This window comes from Simochromis diagramma, unplaced genomic scaffold, assembly GCF_900408965.1.
Source record: "Simochromis diagramma unplaced genomic scaffold, fSimDia1.1 OVJJ01000302.1, whole genome shotgun sequence".
NCBI lineage: Eukaryota > Metazoa > Chordata > Actinopteri > Cichliformes > Cichlidae > Simochromis > Simochromis diagramma.
Genome location: NW_024386792.1, coordinates 11,436,058 through 11,457,431, shown reverse-complemented (window position 1 = coordinate 11,457,431; position 21,374 = coordinate 11,436,058). Strand labels below are relative to the sequence as shown.

General features: G+C 40.5%; 2 protein-coding genes across 2 annotated transcripts; both read left to right on the top strand.

Annotated features, from left to right (window-relative positions):
* The first annotated feature begins 5,437 nt into the window (after positions 1-5,437).
* si:dkey-245p14.4 (uncharacterized protein LOC563576 homolog) lies at positions 5,438-7,802 on the top strand. The gene is made up of 3 exons (XM_040023629.1): positions 5,438-5,734; positions 5,961-6,136; positions 7,216-7,802. The coding sequence occupies exons 1-3, from the start codon at positions 5,614-5,616 to the stop codon at positions 7,483-7,485; spliced, it is 567 nt and encodes a 188-aa protein (XP_039879563.1). The 5' UTR covers positions 5,438-5,613; the 3' UTR covers positions 7,486-7,802.
* Positions 7,803-9,885: 2,083 nt separating this feature from the next.
* Positions 9,886-21,297, top strand: smc2 (structural maintenance of chromosomes 2). The gene is made up of 25 exons (XM_040024450.1): positions 9,886-10,210; positions 10,781-10,930; positions 11,020-11,142; positions 11,234-11,272; positions 11,359-11,469; positions 11,563-11,607; positions 11,727-11,960; positions 12,137-12,286; positions 12,386-12,619; positions 12,779-12,938; positions 13,059-13,176; positions 14,465-14,603; positions 14,706-14,825; positions 14,969-15,173; positions 15,334-15,469; positions 15,701-15,825; positions 15,920-16,113; positions 16,266-16,409; positions 16,904-16,978; positions 17,432-17,551; positions 17,687-17,887; positions 17,973-18,089; positions 20,333-20,493; positions 20,577-20,724; positions 20,857-21,297. Exons 1-25 carry the CDS (start codon positions 10,043-10,045, stop codon positions 21,031-21,033), a joined length of 3,594 nt encoding a protein of 1,197 aa, XP_039880384.1. The 5' UTR covers positions 9,886-10,042; the 3' UTR covers positions 21,034-21,297.
* The last annotated feature ends 77 nt before the right edge of the window (positions 21,298-21,374 follow it).

Genomic DNA, 21,374 nt, shown 5'->3' with positions numbered 1-21,374 from the left:
GATATCTACACTATACTGGTTACTGTCTTTATGGACAAGATGCTATCAAGACAGTACAAATCATATAAAAGTGTCACACCATAAATTGAACAATATCACCAAACTGGGAGACATTTTATTTCACTAGTCTACTTCCTTCTCTGTTCTTCTGATGGATGTGAGCTGTAAATATTGCTCATGCGTGGGGGAAGGATTTAGGCACAGAATAAATAGAGGATGACTGGCAGGAAGCTATAACCCTGATCAAATCTACCTTCATATGCAAGAGACTCAGTATAATAGTGTTCACAGATTGCATATCACCGCTGTTGTTTTGCACAAGAGTCTAAATTGATTTCCAGGTTCTGGAAAGTTATGTCTAAGGAAATTAGTGAAATGTTTAAAATAAGCTTCTTTATTATTTTTTTTTTTAAAGATCCTGGTGTTTTCCTCTTAGGCCTACCCTCTAGCGAGTTGCATATACTGGTAGCACACTACAGATTTCTGGAGAAGCTTCTTCTAATTGCCAGAAAGTGTATTTCACTCAACTGGATTAAAGGTTCTAGTGTTACCATTGGGAACTGGGAAATCTTTAATGCTCTTCCACATGAAAGACTACAAGCGACTATAAAGAGTCATGACAAATTGTTTTTGAGGGTCTGGTCACTCTGTCTACACTATCCACCTTCTGGCTTTAAATACTTGCTTCTGGAGTACTCGGTAATATCCCAGAATCTCTGATTGTTAGCTTGATGGCTATTGATGACAAGTTAACTTATTTATTTATTTATGTTTGTGAATTTGCTAACTATGTAATAGGACTGCAGTGGGATGTTGGGTGGGCTGGTCATTCTTTTGGATGTGTGTCAGACTCTTTGTTACTTGCTAAAACTTAATAAAGTATTTTTTTTAATCCAACAGTACCATAAGCTCATTCACTCATATATAACTTTCATACAGTGCTATGTTCTGTGCATTTATTCTGCTGTTTCTTTCTTTCTTATTCAGCTGCTCCCTTTAGGGTTCACCACAGCAGATCATCTGCCTCCCTATCTATAGCAGTCTTCTCTGTCACACCAGCCCTCTGCATGTCCTCCTTCATTACATCCACGAACTTTCTCTGTGGTCTTCCTCCTTTACTTTCGCCTCGCAGCTCCATATTTTACATCCACTATCCCTCCTCTGCACATGTAGAAACAATCTGAGCCTTTTCTCTAACTGTGTCTCCAACCCACTCAAACTGAGCTGTCCCAATGATCAATTCTGCCGTGTCTGCTCACCCTCCTGATTTTCTTTCTGTGCCACAAACCATAAACCATAGAAGGTCTCACTATCACCTTGTAAACCTTCCCTTTCACTTATGCTCCTCTTGGTTTGTTACAAATCACCCATACAATCACAATCTCCATCCTGCCTGCACTTTCTTCTTCACCTCTGTTATACACTGTCCATTGCTTTGAATCATTTATCCCAGGTATTTAAACCCATCCCCGTTCACTTCCTCTACAAGCACATTATCATCCACGCCGACACAGCGAGAGCTTGCAAACCCCACACAATTTCATGAAAGCCATTATTTGAGTTTCCAACCTGGCTGAGGTGACAGTGCTAACCACTCCATCATTGTGTCACACATAATATACATACATGCAATATTTTCTTTAAACTAAAAAAGAAAACCAAAAAGAAATTATGAAATAAACCTGTGAAAACCTTTCTATGAGCAACTCTATGACAGGAGTAAAGATTTCAATTCTGAGACATGAAAAAAACAGGAACTTTTTTTTTATAACTTTAATAATTTTACAACCAAAAGTACCACTAAATTAAACAATTATCATGTTCCCTTCCTGCAAGTCTCTGCTAGTCCACCTGCCCTTTTCTTCCATATGAGCAATGCACCAGTTTGATGGTCTCTTAATCACGCTGACTTCATTCAGCGTAACTGTGTCCATTACTCATTCCTCACTAATGCCTCCGGGTGAAAACGACATGCTATGATAAGACATAACATAAAAACAATCATCCATTAATGGTTTTCACAGCGCAAACAATCATAAAATCAATCAATCTGAGGCCATGGTCCTGAGCTGGAAAAGGCTGGAGTGCCCACCCCAGGTCAGGGATGAGCTCCTGCCCCAAGTGGAGGAGTTTAAGTATCTCGGGATCTTGTTCACAAGTGAAAGAAGAAGGGAGTGGGAGATCGCCAGACGGATTGATGCTGCGGCTGCCGTGATGCAGACACTGTACCGGTCCGTTGTGGTGAAGAGGGAGCTGAGTGTAAAAGCAAAGCTCTCAATTTAGCGGTCGATCTACGTCCCTACCCTTGCCCATGGTCACGAGCTGTGGGTACTGACTGAAAGAATGAGATCACGGATACAATCGGTAGAAATGCGCTTCCTCCGAAGGGTGGTTGGCCTCTTCCTCAGAGATAGGTCAAGCAATTCAGCCCATCCAGGAGGGGCTCAGAGTAGAGCTGCTGCTCCTCCACATTGAAAGGAGCCAGTTGACGTAGTTCGGGCATCTGATAAGGATGCCTCCTGGGCGCCTCCTTGGTGAGGTGTTCCGGGCATGTGCCACCATGAGGACGCCCCGGGGGAGACCCAGGACACGCTGGAGAGATTATATCTCTCCCCCGCAACTCGGATAAGCAAAAGATGATGATGATGGATGGATGGAATTTTATATTTGACAATGATGACGTTAAACCGAACTGATGAAAAAGCCAAATGACAAAAAATAATGAGCTAAACTGAGTTACCTTCTATTTATCCAAAATAAATGCTTTATTAATCCCAAATTTAAGAATTTTTTTGTTACAACTGTTGAAATAATAATACTTATTCTCCCCTCGAAGGCAGGGAGTATGTAATTGTATGTTTGCAGCGTAGCATCCACAGTTTTCAAGATATCATTTTTTCAAATTTTGTGCAGTGGTAGATACCAGTAACAGATCAAGCTGATATCATTTTGTTGAAAATTCTGTAAAGATCAGAGCAAAGGAGGAAATAAGTAATAACACTTTTATGGGTCAAACCTCACAACAATATATGAAGCCTTTCGGAGACATGAGTACTTGGGTTGACCTTCATTAGCATTTTAGGTCAAAGTTGACCTTGTAAAACAAATTTGAAGAATCCATATTGAGTAATGTGTCATATGAAAGGGCATGGGGAGAGCTGTGCAACACACTTTTTATTTGATCAATGCGACGCCCTTGGGCGTCACAATGAAGCCATAATCAGCCGTTGTCATCGTACTGTAATCAAAACATCACAAAACGAAAGACATCATAAAAGAGTTTTAGTATAGCCCTTGCTATTCCGGGGGTGTTGCATTCTCTGAGTGCTCTTGTTGTTATTATAATTATAATTCATAGAATGTGGCATGTATATTGGACTATTTCTTGAGCTCTCTTATATCTCATTAATTCATTCCTCCTGCCTGGGCTCATTTTTCTCAGTCTCTCAGCTCCTTCTTCTGAACTCCAACTTCTCCTCCACTTTCCTCTCTGTCATCACTTTCACTTTCCTCATTGTACATTGAGATTAGTCCTTATCTGCTTTTTAAAGGATTATCCACATTTTCCTATCTATTATTTTCTCTCCTTTCTGCTTTTTCCCTCACACAGCACCCCTGCATATTATGCACGATTCAGTCATTCTGTAATTGATCTCTTCTTGTAGCGTTCACATTCTGGGTTTCCTTTACTCAACGTGTTCTGTTCCTTCTTTCTTTCTTGCTTTTGTCTTCCTTCTTGCTTCCTGCTTTCTCCAGCGTTCCACTTTAACACTTGTTCTGCACCCTTCGTGTCAATCACCTTGTGGGTTCCTCAGTAACTTTATTGCATCTCATTCCTTGCGTCTTCAGCTGATTCCTTCTTCTTTTCATTCCCCCCCCCAGCCTTCATTATTTAGGATTCCAGCATCACATAGTTGATTTCCTCATCCTTGTTGCTATATGTTCCATTCTATTCATTATCTCTTTGTCTTGTTCAATTAAGCATACCTGCATTTCCAAACTCCCCCCATGTTACCTTCTAACAGTAATATAGCTGTTTTATCCCAATGATTTCCATTTCTTACGTGCACTTGTGTATTCCAGCACATGCTGCAACCCCCCCCCCCCCCCCCCCCCAAAAAAAAAAAACCTCTAAACCTTGGATTACCCCAGCAAATGTGCAAATATGAATCTTTTCAATGTCTGTGTCATATATACTGGGATAAATCAATGATAAGTAAGTACAAAAAAACCTCATGTGTTATTCATAAGATTCAACACTTGTATGTATTTGCTTTCCTCCCTATACTTCCTGCCTCTCCGCTCATTTTTCCATCTCAGAGGCAAAAAGCCTTTCAAGCGAACACCCACAAAAACCATCAACAACAACAACAATAAAGCACTTAGCAGAGGAGCGACCCATTTTTGTTTTCATAAATGTGACAAATCCAATGGAGCCACACTTTTTAGTGCTAACAAATTGGATCAGAGCTCCGGTCTGGTTCATTCTGGGGTGGTTTTGGCCTGTAGAGAAGTCCTCCCACAATGTTTTGACAAATCTGTCAACAGCTGGGATTCGTTCATAGGTGCAAAATGATGTCCTCCACAGCCTGGCATGTCTAGTAAATTACCTTGTGGAGCCATGATCACTAGAGCAGCTTCCTTTATATGCTTATAAAAATCACCCCCACCTCCCCACCCCTCATCTCCCCATTTAAGTGCTTCACTGTACTTGTACATATTGTCAGAGATTGAATTACTACACGGTAATGGAAACCATGCAGAGTGCTGTGGGACATCCGTTTCCCACACAACAACCGTTTAATCACGGACAAACACTGGGCTGTTTGCCACAATATGTATCAGTGTCTATATGTGAGTGAGTGGAGAAGAGGCCAAAAGACCACAAAAAGAAAAAAAAGTGAGACCGTCTGTTACATGTGCGCTGCAATGGAGCCATGCAACCACATGGAACCGCAGTTAGTTAATATTCCATCTGCCAGGGAACATGCACAAAAAAACATTGATCTTATATGCAAAGAGCTGCCCCCCCCCCCCCCGTTACTGATCATATATAGTTAATGCTAAATATACATTTCAAATGCTTATCCAACCATGATATACAAACAGTATCTAAGATATTTTTGTCAGCTACAAATGCAAGAGTGAAATCCATATTTGCAGGAAACCGTCATAACATAATGGATCTTAATTGAAGCAATAAAAACGCAAATGATGAAGAGCTTGGCCTTTTATTACCCCCTTTCTACTCACTCCCTCCTGGGCAAGTTGGTATGAATGCAGCACTTCAATCAAAGATTAACATACATCATCAGACCATGCCGATCCAGAGTGGACGGTGTGTGTGTGCGTGCATTTGTGGGTAGAGTAAGAGCTTATTTCACACAGAACCAACCCACAAACCCTGCATGCTTTCAGAAGATCTGGGCACGGGGAGCATCACCACTTCCCTCCCCTCCCGCCACTGCTGGATTCCAGGGTTCTCCAGTGTCACAGTATTTTTGGGGGGGATATCTCATTCCTTTCTTTTGAGTTTCTCTCGCTCTCTTTGGTCCCCCTTCTTGCCGTTGCTGTTTTTGGGACGCTCCGATTCTTCTCCCCCTCTCTCCAGTGATGTCGTCTCTTCTGAGGGAGGAGATGCAGAGAGTTTTGTTTCGACCTGCAAAAGAGAGACTGGTGGAGTTCATTGAAATTGAAGAGCCATCGCACGGAAGACATTTTTTCTGTGCCTCAGGTAAACAGCTTGATTGTTGACTCAGAAATATGTGTTTGATTTTTACACAGGAGTAAATATCTTCCTCCTTAAAATGTACATTTTTAATGTGTTTAATAACTTACTTCCTTAAAAGCTGTGTATACCTGCACCACACAGGGTGTGTTAAATCTATAAGGCTGGCTTGCTGATGAAAAACCCGGTGCTGCAGTGCACCTGTTTGTGATGTTTTTCCATTTTTCTGCAGTTGCAAAAAACAAAGAAGTCCAGCTATGTATAGTGCACTGTCAGATGTCTGTGCCCCTAAAGTCTACATCCAAGAGATCCTTCACCAAACGCTCCTGCATACAAGAGTGCTACCGGAGGGCAGAGATCTGGTCCCTGAAAGACCTTACCCTGATTGATGGAAGAAATCCTGACGTGGTAATTAGCCAAATTCTTCTGTAACTTCCATTGTTCTTAACTGGCTAAAATAGAGACAAACTGTCTTTTGGGTAACTGTATGTGGATGGCATTCTTGATGACCACATAGAACGCATAATAATAATTCTGTGGACATTTTGCTTTATCAGTAGCTATTAACTAAGTAATTAAAATGTATTTATAAAGTGCATTTAAACACAGTTTTCACCAACCAAACTGCTGCACCAAGTCACTGCACTTTGACCACCACCATAATGTTCTGTTTATGCCACAGCTGCACTAAATTAACAATATTTGTAATTATCCATGTCATTTTTTATGTTTCTGGAATGTTTAATCTACCAGTAAGTACCAAGCTCCTTAATGAAAATGATATTTTTAATGCTAAAATTGCTGTTGTTATTATTATTTTCATGATTTATATTAAAGCACACTAATTTTTTATTTTATTTTATTAAGATGGCAAATTACAGTGATTGCATTCCTAAACAGAAAAGGTTTAGTGATTGAATGTTATGCAGAAGTCCAGTGTACCGGCATTTTTCAAATATAAAAATGTGAAAACAAATTTTGTGTTTGCTTAATAAATAATAATATAACTTTTAGTTTTAAACACGTTTTGACAGATTTCTAAAATATTGGTGCTTTCTTGTTTTTATGACAAGTGGTCTAATAAATTTGTTAAGCACTGTATGTATCCCATATACACACACAGGGGTGTAAATACATTAAGATAAAATCATAAATGAATTTAAGATAATACCAAGCTCCTTGGCTATTAAATTCTAGATGAGTTATGTTATTAAAATCTTTACTCCTGCTCTGGCACCCTCAGCAATAAATTTGACATTGTTATTTATCTATTTTTCACATTTTAATTAATCGTTTGGAAAGTTTCTACAGTTGCTTAAACACATAATGTTTGTGGGCTAACAAGGGACAAGGTAAAGATGAATGGTCTATGGTCATTTGGCTTTAGTTGCCCTATAATAATGTAAGCTTTCTACAGAACAAACACAATAAAAAAAATGCAGTGATTCTTAAAGGTGCTCCATAAATATAATTTTCTTTGGTTTCAGGATGACCCTTGTTTCCTGCTGCACTTCGATGAGGTGCGTACAGTGACGGCCATCAGCTGCTCAGCCAAATATGCTATGGTGCGTGCCCTGGTTGCCCTCAGTGACCGGTACTGTCAAAGGTCACTGAACCTGAGGAACTTTGACTGGCCTTACATCAAGCCCACCTCCTTCTACTCGAACAAAGGGGACTGCGCTGTTCTGTCACAGATATGCTTCTATGCAATCAATTTGGTTTGTCTCTCCATGTGTCATGTGCCTCTGGATGGATAATAAAAGTACGCAGTTGTTGTGAGAGTGCCAGTTAAGGTGGGTGTTTATATTACGAAGTTGTAGCAAATACTGTACGTGTATATTACTTATATCAGTTAGTGTGAAGCAAATGTAGGCTCGTAGCTTCAGTTAGCTGGGCTTTGAAGAACTCATATTTACAATGAAATATGTTTTGCATTAATGCTCTGCTAAATGTATCTTCATGGCAAATGCTAGCTATGTGCCATATTTATCATCTAATTTTGTTAACTTTTAATTATATAACCCTGGAAGTATTATATTCCATGTGCTGAATTTCAAAATAAATGTAGCACAAAAGAAATAAAGCAACTGCAAATTCCTTGCGCTTTTTTCTCCCTTTACCTTCTTAAACACAGGGTACGAATCATGTATTCTGTCCTCTTTATGCAGTGCACAGTACTGTTAACAGTACATGTCACAGGGAGCTGCGCTGCAAAAATCTAATTTATTTTAATGAACCTTAAAATGTATTTGGTGGATATTTCAGTGTCTGATTCTGATTCCAGTATACTCTATACCATTTTTAGATAAATAAATGATTACCGGTAGGTATTTCCTCACTAGATGTATTACTCCAATGATGAGAGGCTTTCAAGCAACATTGGTGTACATGAACTGCTGTGCAAAACTCTTGAGCCACCTCTCATTTCTTTACATTTTGCTGGGAAAATAGATGCAACAATTTTTTAAACATCTGCAAACACGCACAGAAATACAATAAACAGTGTAAAAAAACGAGTTTGTACAATTCCAGTAAGCCTGAGTTAAGTTAGTTAATACTAAATACTAAGTTAGTATTCTGTATGACCAGCTTTTCTCTTTAACATAGCCTGAATTATCTTTGGAAAACTTGTAATTCCTGTAAGTAGTCTTTAGGAATAGCTCTCTGGGCTTCTTGAAGGACATCCAAAACTCTTCTTTGTATGTTGGCAGCTGGAAGAAAAGGAAATGGAAGAAAATGCCTTTTCTTCCATTCTCTGTCAAGATGATTCCACACTGCTTCAATAATGTTGAGGGGCAGACTCCAGGGAGGTCGCTCCATAGCTGATAGTGTTCCACTGTATGTTTTTCTATCCAGATATGCTTTTAGTGCATTGGCAGTGTGTTTGAAATGACTGTCATGCTGAAGCCCCTACAAATCAGATGTTTTCAAGATGCCTGCGTGGTGGATCAAACTCTTATGGTACTTTTCTGTGTTAATAAGTCCATTAATTTTGACATGATCACAACACCAGTGGCTGAATTGTAGTCCCAAACCATGACAGAGTCTCTATAGTGTTTTACAGATGGCTGTACACGCTGTTGCACCTTTTTCCTGACTTCTTCTCTACATATTAACAATGATTTTAAAAAAATTGGTTTCATCACTTCATAAGACCTCTTACCACTGATTTTCAGTCCAGTTCTTATGTAATTTAGCATACCTCAGCGTTTTCTCCCTGTTTTCCTTCCTTAAGAATTGCTTTTTGAAATTCACCCCTCCACTGAGACCATTTCTGATGAGGGCTCAGCCAGATATCTGGCAGGCACACACACACACAAACACACACACACACACACACATGCCAAGACGTGCAAAGGTTTCAGTTAATAGGTGAATCAGAAAATAGTACTTCATGCCTGTTCGACTGTGTTATCTTTGGCATTTTATTACAATTACAAGAAGTTCTGGCTGCTTGGAAGCAAAAGATAAAGAAATTAGGGGTGGGTCAAGACTTTTGCACAATAGGTTACATAGGTTAAATAACCGTGGGTGTAATTAGTATTTGAATTCAAGGCTATAACTTCTAGTCAATGCTTTTAGCAAGAGGAGCTACTTTTCGTTATTTAACAGTCATATCACCGATTTCTCTAAATCCCAAGCGGGAGAACGGCCTCATAGCGCTTCTAAGTGACAGGTTTTTCAATTTCATTTAATATTTCAGATTTTATATAAAGAAACATTTAATATCTAGCATCATTAAATTATCTTTATTAACTAAAACTATTTTTAGTATAATGCAGTATTTTCTCGACCGGCCAGGTTGACTCGGGACGATTTTACTAAATGCACTTGTACTTCATATTCGTATCTACAGGTGGCGCCAACACACACGCGCGCGCGCGCGCGTCTAAGAGTTTTAGTTGCCTTAGAAGTTGCCTAACGAAAATAAATATATATCGCAATAAATAAATAAATAAATAAATAATAAATAAATAAATAATAAATTAAGAATCGTCGTTTCTTTGATTTTACATTGACGTTTATTTATTTTAAAATTGCATCATTATAATATACTTGTTGTGTGTCTGCATATTTTTAATGTAGTTAGGTTTCTTTGTTTTGTTTCCGGCACACAACGGACGCACGCACTCGCGGCTCAGGGTCTGCACGCCTGCCGCCAAAATTCAAGTTAGAGGAGAGAAGAAGCAGTTTCCCAGTTGTCGGTTGTAAACACGGGGCTAATATTTGGTGCTTTCCGTTTAAGGTGGTGGTTTGTCACCTGGCTGTAACAAATCTTGCCTCCGGAATCAGCTGAGAGAGGAAACCCGAAAGATGTACATCAAGTCTATTATTATCGAAGGATTCAAGTCCTACGCGCAAAGGACGGAGATCAACGGCTTTGACCCACTCTTCAACGCCATCACAGGATTGAACGGCAGCGGCAAGTCCAATATTTTGGACTCGATATGTTTCCTTTTGGGTATTTCAAATCTCACCCATGTAAGTGTGCTGTTGTCCGTAAGCTAGCTTAAAAGCTATCAAATCCAGTGTTACAGTTGTTTATATTTGATTACTTAGAGTTTTTGTTGAGTTTGATAATGGCAGTGGTTGTATTCCTCTCAGTAACAAGCGAAAGTCACAAATTGTTATAGTGCTGAAAACTACTGTATTTTGCGAAACAAATCTAAAAATAAAATGAAGTATGAATACAAGAAATACATCTAGTTGTAGTTTCGTAGAAGCTGTCAATAGAGTAAGCATAAGAAGGCATCGACACTTTGAGACTGCGGTCGCTTCATGACTGGAAGTAAATAGCCGTCACGATTTGTTTATAACAATATTGTTCTCTCATAGCAAGTGACAAAAAAATAATAAAATAAACATATCCTTTCTGAAAACTGACTCAGGTCAAACTGAACTGCCACAAAAGTGAGAAACAAAATATGAAGAACAACTGTTGAATAATACAAAAGTGCAGTGACCCTGAAGTGAGGTTAACTAAGTAAGAAGCATGTGTAGTTGTTTCTCATTCAAAATTTGCATCCTTTTTTGTTTCATCTCACCTGACAGGTGCGAGCCTCCAACCTCCAGGACTTGGTGTACAAGAACGGACAGGGTGGCATCACAAAGGCCACTGTGTCCATTACCTTTGACAACTCCAACAAAAGCCAGAGTCCTCTGGGGTTTGAAACACATGATGAGATCACTGTTACGAGACAGGTGGGGAAAGAAATAAAGGAGGAAACTCTCTGACTTTAGGATTATTATGCAGTCCTTGTATTAACACACATATACTTTTTTTCTTTTAGGTGGTAATTGGTGGCAGGAACAAGTATCTCATCAATGGAGTCAATGCCAACAACACTCGCGTGCAGGACTTATTCTGCTCTGTTGGTCTTAATGTCAACAACCCACATTTCCTCATCATGCAGGTCAGTCTTGTGTCAGCGGTGTAGTTGTGGTTGTAAATGGATATGATCTGTCACCCCATTCAAAGATTTTCCTTTTGTTTTAATACATTAGGGGAGGATCACCAAAGTTCTGAATATGAAACCACCAGAGGTAAGACAAACACTTTGCCCATTAGGAGGACACTTATTTCCCTCCCTTCTTAGGACTTATAATATTGAATACTTCTCTTCTTTCAGATCCTTGCCATGATCGAGGAAGCAGCAGGTACCAGGATGTATGAATGTAAAAAGATTAGTGCTCAGAAGACCATTGAGAAGAAAGAGGCCAAGCTGAAGGAGATTCAGACTGTATGTTAATTCACTCTGACTATATCACTATCTATACTTGTTCGTCAGCAAACTGCTGCTGAAGCAAACCATTTGTTGTGTTTGCTCTTTCAGATTTTGGATGAGGAAATCACTCCAACCATGCAGAAACTGCAGGAGGTAGTTTGGCATTAAGATTTGAACCGACTATCTCTCTCCACAGGTTCAACCTGTGAAGCCTGTGTTCTTTTTGTTTTTACTGTTGTAATATCCATTTCTGAACCTTCCTCTGTCCACAGGAACGATCATCATACCTGGAATACCAGAAGCTGATGCGTGAGATCCAGCACTTGTCGCGGCTGTATGTGGCCTGGCTGTTTGTGTGTGCAGAGGAGACCAAGCTGAAGTCAGCAGAGAATCTAAAAGTGATGCAGGACAACATCGCCAAGATGCAAGCCAGCATGGCAGAGAACGAGAGCAAAGTCCAGGAGCTCACAGCCCAGATTCAGGAGCTGCAAAAGAAAAAAGACCAGGTACTTTACACTGGGGAAGAAAGGGAGCGATTTTTCACAATTTGATTTTTTTTTTTCTATAATAGTGGGCAGATTTTGCAGTACCTTTGTTGAAGTCTTTAAAATAATTTGTATGCTATAGGTTTGTTTTAATCAAACTGCAGCAAAGTAATCCGTATCAATCTGCTCGTCTGTAGGAAGTAAATGGAGTATTAAAGTCTCTTGAAGAGGCTCTAGCTGATGTTCAGCGTGTGGACGCCAAAGCTCAGAGTGCACTTGACTTAAAAAAATCAAATCTCAAAGATGAAACAAAGAAGAGGAAGGAGCTTGTAAAGAACATGGAAGAGGTAATGGATTGATAAATCTTGCTATTCTATGACTTGCAAACAAGGGCAATCTGTACATCTGAATCATTTATTCAAACTGTTGTTTTCCTTGATCTGCAGGACAAGAAAATGCTTGTGGTGAAGGAAAAGGAGGTTTCTGTGTTGACCAAGCAGCTTCAGGCTCTGCAGGAGGAGGGAAAGAATGACAGCGCTGCCCTCGAGGCAGCTGAGCAGCATTTCAAAGCTGTGTCTGCAGGTCTTTCTACCAACGAGGATGGAGAGGAAGCCACACTCGCAGGCCAGATGATGGCCTGCAAGAATGACATAAGCAAAGCAGATACAGAGGCCAAGCAGGTGAGTCTTGCTTTTAGAATAAATATTTTTGCAGAAGGCTGATTACACGTATATGCTTCTGTGACTGGAAAACGTTTTTTTCACTGACCTTATTCCCTGGGTTCTTATTTTATCATGAATTTCCAACCATCTATTTTTTTCTTCCTTATTTATGCTCAGGCCCAAATGACGCTTAAGCATGCCCAGGCTGAGCTGAAGACCAAACAAGCAGAGGTGAAAAAGATGGACAGTGGCTACAAAAAAGACCAGGACACTCTGAAAGCTGTCAAAAACAGCAGGGAGAAACTAGAGGCTGAGCTAGCCAAGCTCAACTACGAAGGTACTAATTCATGATTATTTATGTATTTGTTTAAACAGGAGTCACATGCACTCACGTATGAGGTGCCTTTTCTGTATAAACCTGTGTAGTAACTGGAGGGTTTTTTATGTCCTTCTGCAGATGGGAAGGAAGAAAGTCTGCTGGAAAAAAGAAGGCAGCTGTCCAGAGAGATAACTAAACTTAAAGAGACGCATGAGCGTCTTATGTCACGTTTCCCCAACCTGCGCTTTGATTACAAGTAAGAACTCAGATCTCATCAAATTATACCACATCTAATGTTATAAAGACATTTAATGATTTTCTAATTAGGGAAGTATTAAAAAAAATTCAAAAGGAGCACTGAGAAACTGTTTCATGTTAAAAATGTAGAGGTGTGTAAATTTATTTATTTATTTATTTATTTATTTATTTTTATAAACTTGTATTCCTTTGCACACTTGGCTGACAGTTCCCTCACCTTTTAGCTTTGTTGTATTGTACCTGTGAAGGGGAGTCTTAGCCATTTGTTAATATATTGATATGATGGCAGATATATATGGGTTTTTATGTGGTGCCAGAGGACACAAGCTAATAAAATGCTAGGACATTTCTTTTCCCTCCTGGGTCCCCACTCTCTGTGGTCAGTTGTTGTTGTTGGTGTGTGCGTGCACACGTGTGTGTGTGTGTGTGTATGCCCACAGTACTGAACAGTCCAATGATAATAGTTCTGGAGTGTGTCAACACAACATGTAGTTGCATTTCTGGGTCGTAGGGTTTGAAAGCGGTTTGCAGTTATGATGTTGGGATAAATCCCCAATAAAGCCCAAAATTTAATTTATAAGAATAAACGAACAAATGAATCACATCCTCTCTTTTGAAAGGCAGGAAAGAGACACTGTGTGGAAAATTAAAAAAAAAAAAAAAAAATACATAAGAAATATGTATTTCAATAATCTCTTAGCTACCTCAGAATATCTTCGATAATTATAATTTCCAATTATTCCAACTCTGTTAATTGATAACGTCATCAAATTTCTTCAGTATATTTATCTTAAAGACTTTGATTTTTTTCATATTTTGTTTGGCCAATGCTCGAAAACGGGATTTAAAAAAAAATCATTAGAGATTAAATCATTCCTTGAAAAACAGGGTTTATGTGTGTTTTCAGAGGGAGTGAACACTACTTAATGAACTCAGGTGTGTTAACCTCCTAAGACCTGAACTCTTCCATGGCATGCATTTTTAATTTCTCATTGATATTTGGGCATATTGGGACCCAATGAATGTAAAAACAAAGAAATACCTGATGATTTTTTTTTATTTTTTTTTTTACCTGATTTTTGTTTCTAAGAACAATGAGAGCCACATCTGAGGACATTCGTTTTAAATTTTGATAGAACAGTGGCAGTATAATGTCCTTGTAAGTGGATATCAGGCCCTTCAGAGCAAAATTTAGTATTTTGCTCTAGACAACCCAAAATGTGATGTCCACATATGTGGACGCCAGGTCCTAGGAGGTTAATGTTGTTTTTAATGTCCCTCTTTAGGGACCCTGAGCGAGGGTGGGACCGCAGCAAAGTGAAGGGGCTTCTAGCTAACCTGATCACAGTCAGCGACATCTCCTATTCAACAGCGCTGGAGGTCGTGGCAGGAGGACGGCTTTATAACATTGTTGTTGACACAGAGGTAGGTGTGTGTGACCAGTCTGTGTGTTGTTTATTTATTTATTTTCATTCACAGATCAGTGGGACGGCATAACTGAAGTTATTGATTTTTGTTTTTTTGTAGGTGACAGGCAAAAAGTTGCTAGAGAAGGGAGAGCTGCAGCGAAGGTACACCATCATTCCCCTGAACAAGATCTCTGCAAAGACACTTAATGACAGAGTGATCAACGCTGCCAAGAACCTGGTGAGAGAATCTTCTGAGTGTTTGGGTTTGAAAATGTTTGGAGAAGTTGTAAAAGTGCACTTAATTTTTTTTTTTTTTTCCCCCTGTTTACTGAAACTTACCATTGACTCTTATTGCATTCTTTCTGTCTTATCTTCATCCAGGTTGGAGTGGACAATGTTCACACAGCTCTGTCCTTAGTCGGTTATGAGTCTGACCTACGTAAAGCCATGGAGTATGTGTTTGGCGCCACACTGGTGTGCGACACTCTGGACAATGCCAAAAAAGTGGCTTTCGATAAGCAGGTGATGACCAAGACAGTCACACTCGGTGGAGACATCTTTGACCCGCAGGGAACTCTGAGTGGAGGTGAGAGCAAGGAGGACGTGTGTGCTCTGTCATGTGTTATTTATTGGATTTTGTTGCCACTGTTTTATGATGATTTTGAACATTTTACCTGCAGCTGATGGTTTTATTTTAACTCACTCGAGCACTCAAAAAGTAAACTGGCTTTTTTTCCTCCTCTCAGGTGCTCGCTCCCAGTCTGCATCAGTTCTGTCCAGCCTGAAGGAGGTGAAGGAGGTTCAGGACAACCTGAATGAAAAGGAGGCCCAACTTCAGGATACTGAACGGCAACTGGCCAGCCTGAAGGGAACCGCTGAGAAGTATGTACATGCAAACACACAAAATATGCCCATGTTTTAACTCTTTACAGCAAAACTCTTAAAAACGAGGTTTTTAAGACTTAATGCACCACAACGCCATTTAGTATTTAAAAGCAGTGGGAAAAAAACACAACAGAAACACACTGTGATGTAGCTGCCAGCATGTTTTCTCACCTACCCTGGTACATTTCCTTGTTCTTTTCACCACACTTCTCTCTCTCTCTCTTGCAGGTATCGTCAGCTGAAGCAGCAGTATGAACTGAAGGTGGAGGAAGAACAGATTCTGCAGGCCAAGGTGCAGCAGAGCTCCTTCCACCAGCAGCAAGAGGAGCTGGAGAGGCTGCGCAAAGCAATTGGTCAGAGAAATCAAAATATGTGGGGCAACAAAAAACCGTCCAGTCTGCATTTTGTGTTTTCTAACTTGATCAAATGTGCTGTTTGTTAATCCAGAGGAGAGTGAGGAGACGTTGCGTGTTACTAAGGAGGTGCAAAAGCGGGCTGAAGAGAAATACAAGGTGCTGGAGAACAAGATGAAGAATGCTGAAGCTGAGAGGGAGAAGGAGCTGAAAGCTGCCCAGCAGAAACTCAATACAGCCAAGGCCAAAGCCGATGCCTTCAACAAGAAGCTGAAGCAGAAGCAGCAGGTTAAATGAACTTTTGACTGCTTTGAATAATTGCTACAATATACAATAATATATTTTTAATTTTAGCCAGAATTTTAGTCAGCCAGTGTGTGTCTGTCTGTTTTGTGTTTTATTTATTATTTATTTAACTCTTTCTTTGCTCATGTTTGCAGGAGGCTGATGCTGTGGCCCTGGAGCTGGAGGAGCTGCAGAGGGAGCAGGCTGGCTACGAGCAGCAGATTCAGGCTGTAGACGAGGCGATGAAGGCCATCCAGGAGCAGATTGACAGCATGGCTTGCACTGTATCCCAAAACAAGGTATTTGGGCCATTTTGAACATGCAAAGTAGCTCCCAGAAGTCTTTTGGCAAATAGACTTAGATGAGTTTATTACTGCTCCACTCCAGGGGTGGAACTCGTTCACGTGAACTTAAAAAGTGTTATGATTTATCACAATCAATTTGTCTGTGTGGGTTCTCAGTCATCCAGGTCATGACAGTCTTAAGAGCTTGAAAAAAAAGAGGGCGACTGGATTCTCCTTCTTTTGTTAAGCTCTTACGAATCCCAGTTGATTATTAACTCGGATCTTTTAAGTAAAAGTCTGACAACTTTAATTAGGCTGTTACAGGGTTTCCACGTGGTTGTTTTGGTCCTCATTATGAATTATATAGCTTTTCTCTTGTGGATTATTGGGCTGAGCATGTGCCATCTTTCTATGTAAACAAAACAAAACAAAAAACACCATCAAATGTGATGTTTATAAATTTAAGTATCCAAATGCTTTCCTAATTTATTTTTTCTGTTGTAATGTAGGAGGCAGTGCGTAAAGCCCAGGAGGAGCTGGCCAAACAGAAGGAAGTGATTGTGTCACAAGACAAAGCTCTCAAGGTAAACACTGCTATATCTATCTATACATCAGGGGATAGGGGGGCAGGGATGGCTCAGTAGGTAGAGTGGTGGCCCCATGATCGGAAGGTCGGGGGTTCGACTCCACTGAACGGCTACCCTGAGGTACCCCTGAGCAAGGCACCGTCCCTACACACTGCTCCCCGGGCGCTGCATTGGTGGCTGCCCACTGCTTCACTGGGTGAATGGGTTAAATGCAGAGGAACTATTTCCCTATGGGGATTAACACACACACACACATCTATATATATTTATTAATTAAATAATGTTACAAGCCTTCCACAGGAGGATTGTTGTTGTAACTGCAACAGTTTCAGTTTCTGACTCAAACATTTTAAAACATTTCACACTCCTCAGCACTGAGAGCTTCACAACTGGTTAGAACTTTCAGATATGACTGACTAACTGAATTGTCTGTCCATCTCAACCCTCCAGACAAAGTCCACTGAGGCCAATAAGCTCAGAGAACAAAACAATGAGGTCCAGCTGAAGATCAAGGAGCTGGAACATAACATCAGCAAACACCGCAAAGACAGCCAGGATGCTGCTGACAAGGTACACGCCAACTCTCATTAGCCCACAGTCCTCCCACTGCAGTAACACTTAATGTTGTCTTGATCCAGAAGATTGGAGTGAGTTTCATCTTTTCTCGTATGACTTGAGCATCATAAACACGTTTCCATCTCTCAGGTGACTCGGATGCTGGAGGAGCACGACTGGATCAATTCAGAGCGCCACTTTTTCGGTCAGCCGAACACTTCTTATGATTTCAAGACCAACAACCCGCGTGAAGCAGGCCAGCGGCTCAAGAAGCTGGAGGAGACCACCAGCAAGCTAGAGAGGAACGTTAACAAGAGGGCCATGAATATGCTGAACGAGGCAGAGGAAAGGGTGAGGAGGGACGAAAAAGTATATCTGTAACTGAAAGGCCTCAGCTACTGTCTGTTCCTGCATGTAACATCATTCCCTTCTGCAGTACAATGATCTGATGAAGAAGAAGAGGATTGTGGAGAACGACAAGGCAAAGATTTTGCAGACCATTGAGGAGCTGGACCAAAAGAAAAACGAGGCTCTTAACGTGGCGTGGCAGAAGGTATACTTCTCAGCACCTTTATTTATTCTTTCTCCTTTACTTATACTTATTGTCACCTTGCTTTGTTTTAAACTTACCATTGCAGGATTTTCAATAAATCTAATATCTGTGGATGGTATAAATCAGTAATGTCAGTGAACAGGACTTATTTTGTGCAGCAGCCACTTCTGCGTCTTTCTCTAACAGGTTTCAGTCACTATGAATGTACAGGGAGTGCAGAATTATTAGGCAAGTTGTATTTCTGAGGAATAATTTTATTATTGAACAACAACCATGTTCTCAATGAACCCAAAAAACTCATTAATATCAAAGCTGAATGTTTGTGGAAGTAGTTTTTAGTTTGTTTTTAGTTTTAGCTATTTTAGGGGGATATCTGTGTGTGCAGGTGACTATTACTGTGCATAATTATTAGGCAACTTAACAAAAAACAAATATATACCCATTTCAATTATTTATTTTTACCAGTGAAACCAATATAACATCTCCACATTCACAAATATACATTTCTGACATTCAAAAACAAAACAAAAACAAATCAGCGACCAATATAGCCACCTTTCTTTGCAAGGACACTCAAAAGCCTGCCATCCATGGATTCTGTCAGTGTTTTGATCTGTTCACCATCAACATTGCGTGCAGCAGCAACCACAGCCTCCCAGACACTGTTCAGAGAGGTGTACTGTTTTCCCTCCTTGTAAATCTCACATTTGATGATGGACCACAGGTTCTCAATAGGGTTCAGATCAGGTGAACAAGGTGGCCATGTCATTAGTTTTTCTTCTTTTATACCCTTTCTTGCCAGCCACGCTGTGGAGTACTTGGACGCGTGTGATGGAGCATTGTCCTGCATGAAAATCATGTTTTTCTTGAAGGATGCAGACTTCTTCCTGTACCACTGCTTGAAGAAGGTGTCTTCCAGAAACTGGCAGTAGGACTGGGAGTTGAGCTTGACTCCATCCTCAACCCGAAAAGGCCCCACAAGCTCATCTTTGATGATACCAGCCCAAACCAGTACTCCACCTCCACCTTGCTGGCGTCTGAGTCGGACTGGAGCTCTCTGCCCTTTACCAATCCAGCCACGGGCCCATCCATCTGGCCCATCAAGACTCACTCTCATTTCATCAGTCCATAAAACCTTAGAAAAACCAGTCTTGAGATATTTCTTGGCCCAGTCTTGACGTTTCAGCTTGTGTGTCTTGTTCAGTGGTGGTCGTCTTTCAGCCTTTCTTACCTTGGCCATGTCTCTGAGTATTGCACACCTTGTGCTTTTGGGCACTCCAGTGATGTTGTAGCTCTGAAATATGGCCAAACTGGTGGCAAGTGGCATCTTGGCAGCTGCACGCTTGACTTTTCACAGTTCATGGGCAGTTATTTTGCACCTTGGTTTTTCCACACGCTTCTTGCGACCCTGTTGACTATTTTGAATGAAATGCTTGATTGTTCGATGATCACGCTTCAGAAGCTTTGCAATTTTGAGACTGCTGCATCCCTCTGCAAGATATCTCACTATTTTTGACTTTTCTGAGCCTGTCAAGTCCTTCTTTTGACCCATTTTGCTAAAGGAAAGGACGTTGCCTAATAATTATGCACACCTGATATAGGGTGTTGATGTCATTAGACCACACCCCTTCTCATTACAGAGTTGCACATCACCTAATATGCTTAATTGGTAGTAGGCTTTTGAGCCTATACAGCTTGGAGTAAGACAACATGCATGAAGAGGATGATGTGGACAAAATACTCATTTGCATAATAATTCTGCACTCCCTGTATAAAGGTGTTAGGATCATAGGCTGTATGAAGAGTGTCACCACCCCATCTTTAAAATGAGGTCAGACAGTGAAACTGTACATATGTTAGGTAATCCTCCTTTCTTACACTCGGGTCATTTTTGTATATTTGTATATTTTGTATATTCAGTCTGATCCAAAACGGGTGACTGAGCCAAGAATCACATCAGGCTTCTATAGGTTTTGCCCCCTGGTGGCCATTAAGAAGAAAGCAGGTTGGCTGCCTGTTTTACAGGAGTCACATGCACTTCTTAGTTTCTTTTTCTGCCTCCATACGACACATAGATCATTACCTCCTTCCTGTCTTGTTGGTGTAGTTTTCTTTGTTTGTTTCTTAGTATCCTGTAGTTGTGGCATTTCAGATACTGGCTTTTGGTTGTGTTCCTTTTTTGTTTAACTTTAGAATAATTAATGTAAATTAATTAATTTATTGCCCATTATCTCTCACTGTAGGTAAACAAGGACTTTGGCTCCATCTTCTCCACCCTGTTGCCAGGAGCCACAGCAAAGCTGGCTCCTCCGCAGGGCTGCGGTGTCCTGGAGGGCCTCGAGTTCAAAGTGGCCTTGGGTAACACCTGGAAGGAGAACCTCACAGAGCTCAGTGGTGGGCAAAGGTGAGTAACCTCATTCAGTATGGCCTTTTAGTGTCACTTCGATTGCATCTAAACAATACTGTAAATAAGTTGTCTGTTTTCAGATCACTGGTGGCCCTGTCTCTCATCCTGGCCATGCTGCTGTTCAAACCCGCTCCCATCTACATCTTAGATGAAGTGGACGCTGCTCTGGATCTGTCTCACACACAAAATATTGGGCAGATGCTGCGGACGCATTTTAGACACTCTCAGGTAAGTTAAAGCATGAAGGTTTTCGCTTTATTGCGCAGAATGCCGTGAAATACCGTAAACCATTATTCCTCTTTTAAACCAAGTTGATGGGTAAAGTTTTTCCAAACCTTGTAATTTTTATTGTCTTTGCAGTTTGTGGTCGTGTCACTAAAGGACGGCATGTTCACAAACGCCAACGTCCTATTCAAGACGAAGTTTGTCGACGGCATGTCCACAGTGACGCGGACCGCGCTCAGCCAGAGCGACCCCAAGAAAATCCAAGAAAAGCCATCGCAGAAAGAGAAGAGGAGCAAACAGCTCATCAGCTAATCATTGCACTGAAATTTCATCGCACATTATGTCATCTAAAAACCTTGTAACATAACCTAAGGAGGTATCGGTTAATAAGAGTTTTGTCTTTATCTCATGTGTTCTTCTTTCTTTGTTTACATCTTTGCATTTCAAACAATAACTAGCTTTATTTTGTCCGAACTGTCCTTATTTATCCTTTCTCTTTTGTGGTTCACGTTCCCCTGCTTCCTGTCATCTGATTTATGTGCAGTTTATATTTTAGTAAATAAAGGAATAAATGCATTTTTGTCTGGTCTTGTTAGTTCTCCCATTGAAAGGGAGGGAGTACATAATTTGTTACTCAAACATATCGAGTAATA

What these genes read in the sequence shown, in the direction of transcription:
- smc2 (XM_040024450.1), top strand. Translation starts at nt 10,043, where the DNA reads ATGTACATCAAGTCTATTATTATCGAAGGATTCAAGTCCTACGCGCAA. An exon ending in TCAACGCTGCCAAGAACCTG is followed by an intron (nt 14,826 to 14,968) that starts GTGAGAGAATCT and finishes ATCTTCATCCAG; the next exon opens with GTTGGAGTGGACAATGTTCA. An exon ending in TGAACGAGGCAGAGGAAAGG is followed by an intron (nt 17,888 to 17,972) that starts GTGAGGAGGGAC and finishes TCCCTTCTGCAG; the next exon opens with TACAATGATCTGATGAAGAA.
- si:dkey-245p14.4 (XM_040023629.1), top strand. Translation starts at nt 5,614, where the DNA reads ATGTCGTCTCTTCTGAGGGAGGAGATGCAGAGAGTTTTGTTTCGACCT. An exon ending in ACATTTTTTCTGTGCCTCAG is followed by an intron (nt 5,735 to 5,960) that starts GTAAACAGCTTG and finishes ATTTTTCTGCAG; the next exon opens with TTGCAAAAAACAAAGAAGTC. An exon ending in ATGGAAGAAATCCTGACGTG is followed by an intron (nt 6,137 to 7,215) that starts GTAATTAGCCAA and finishes CTTTGGTTTCAG; the next exon opens with GATGACCCTTGTTTCCTGCT.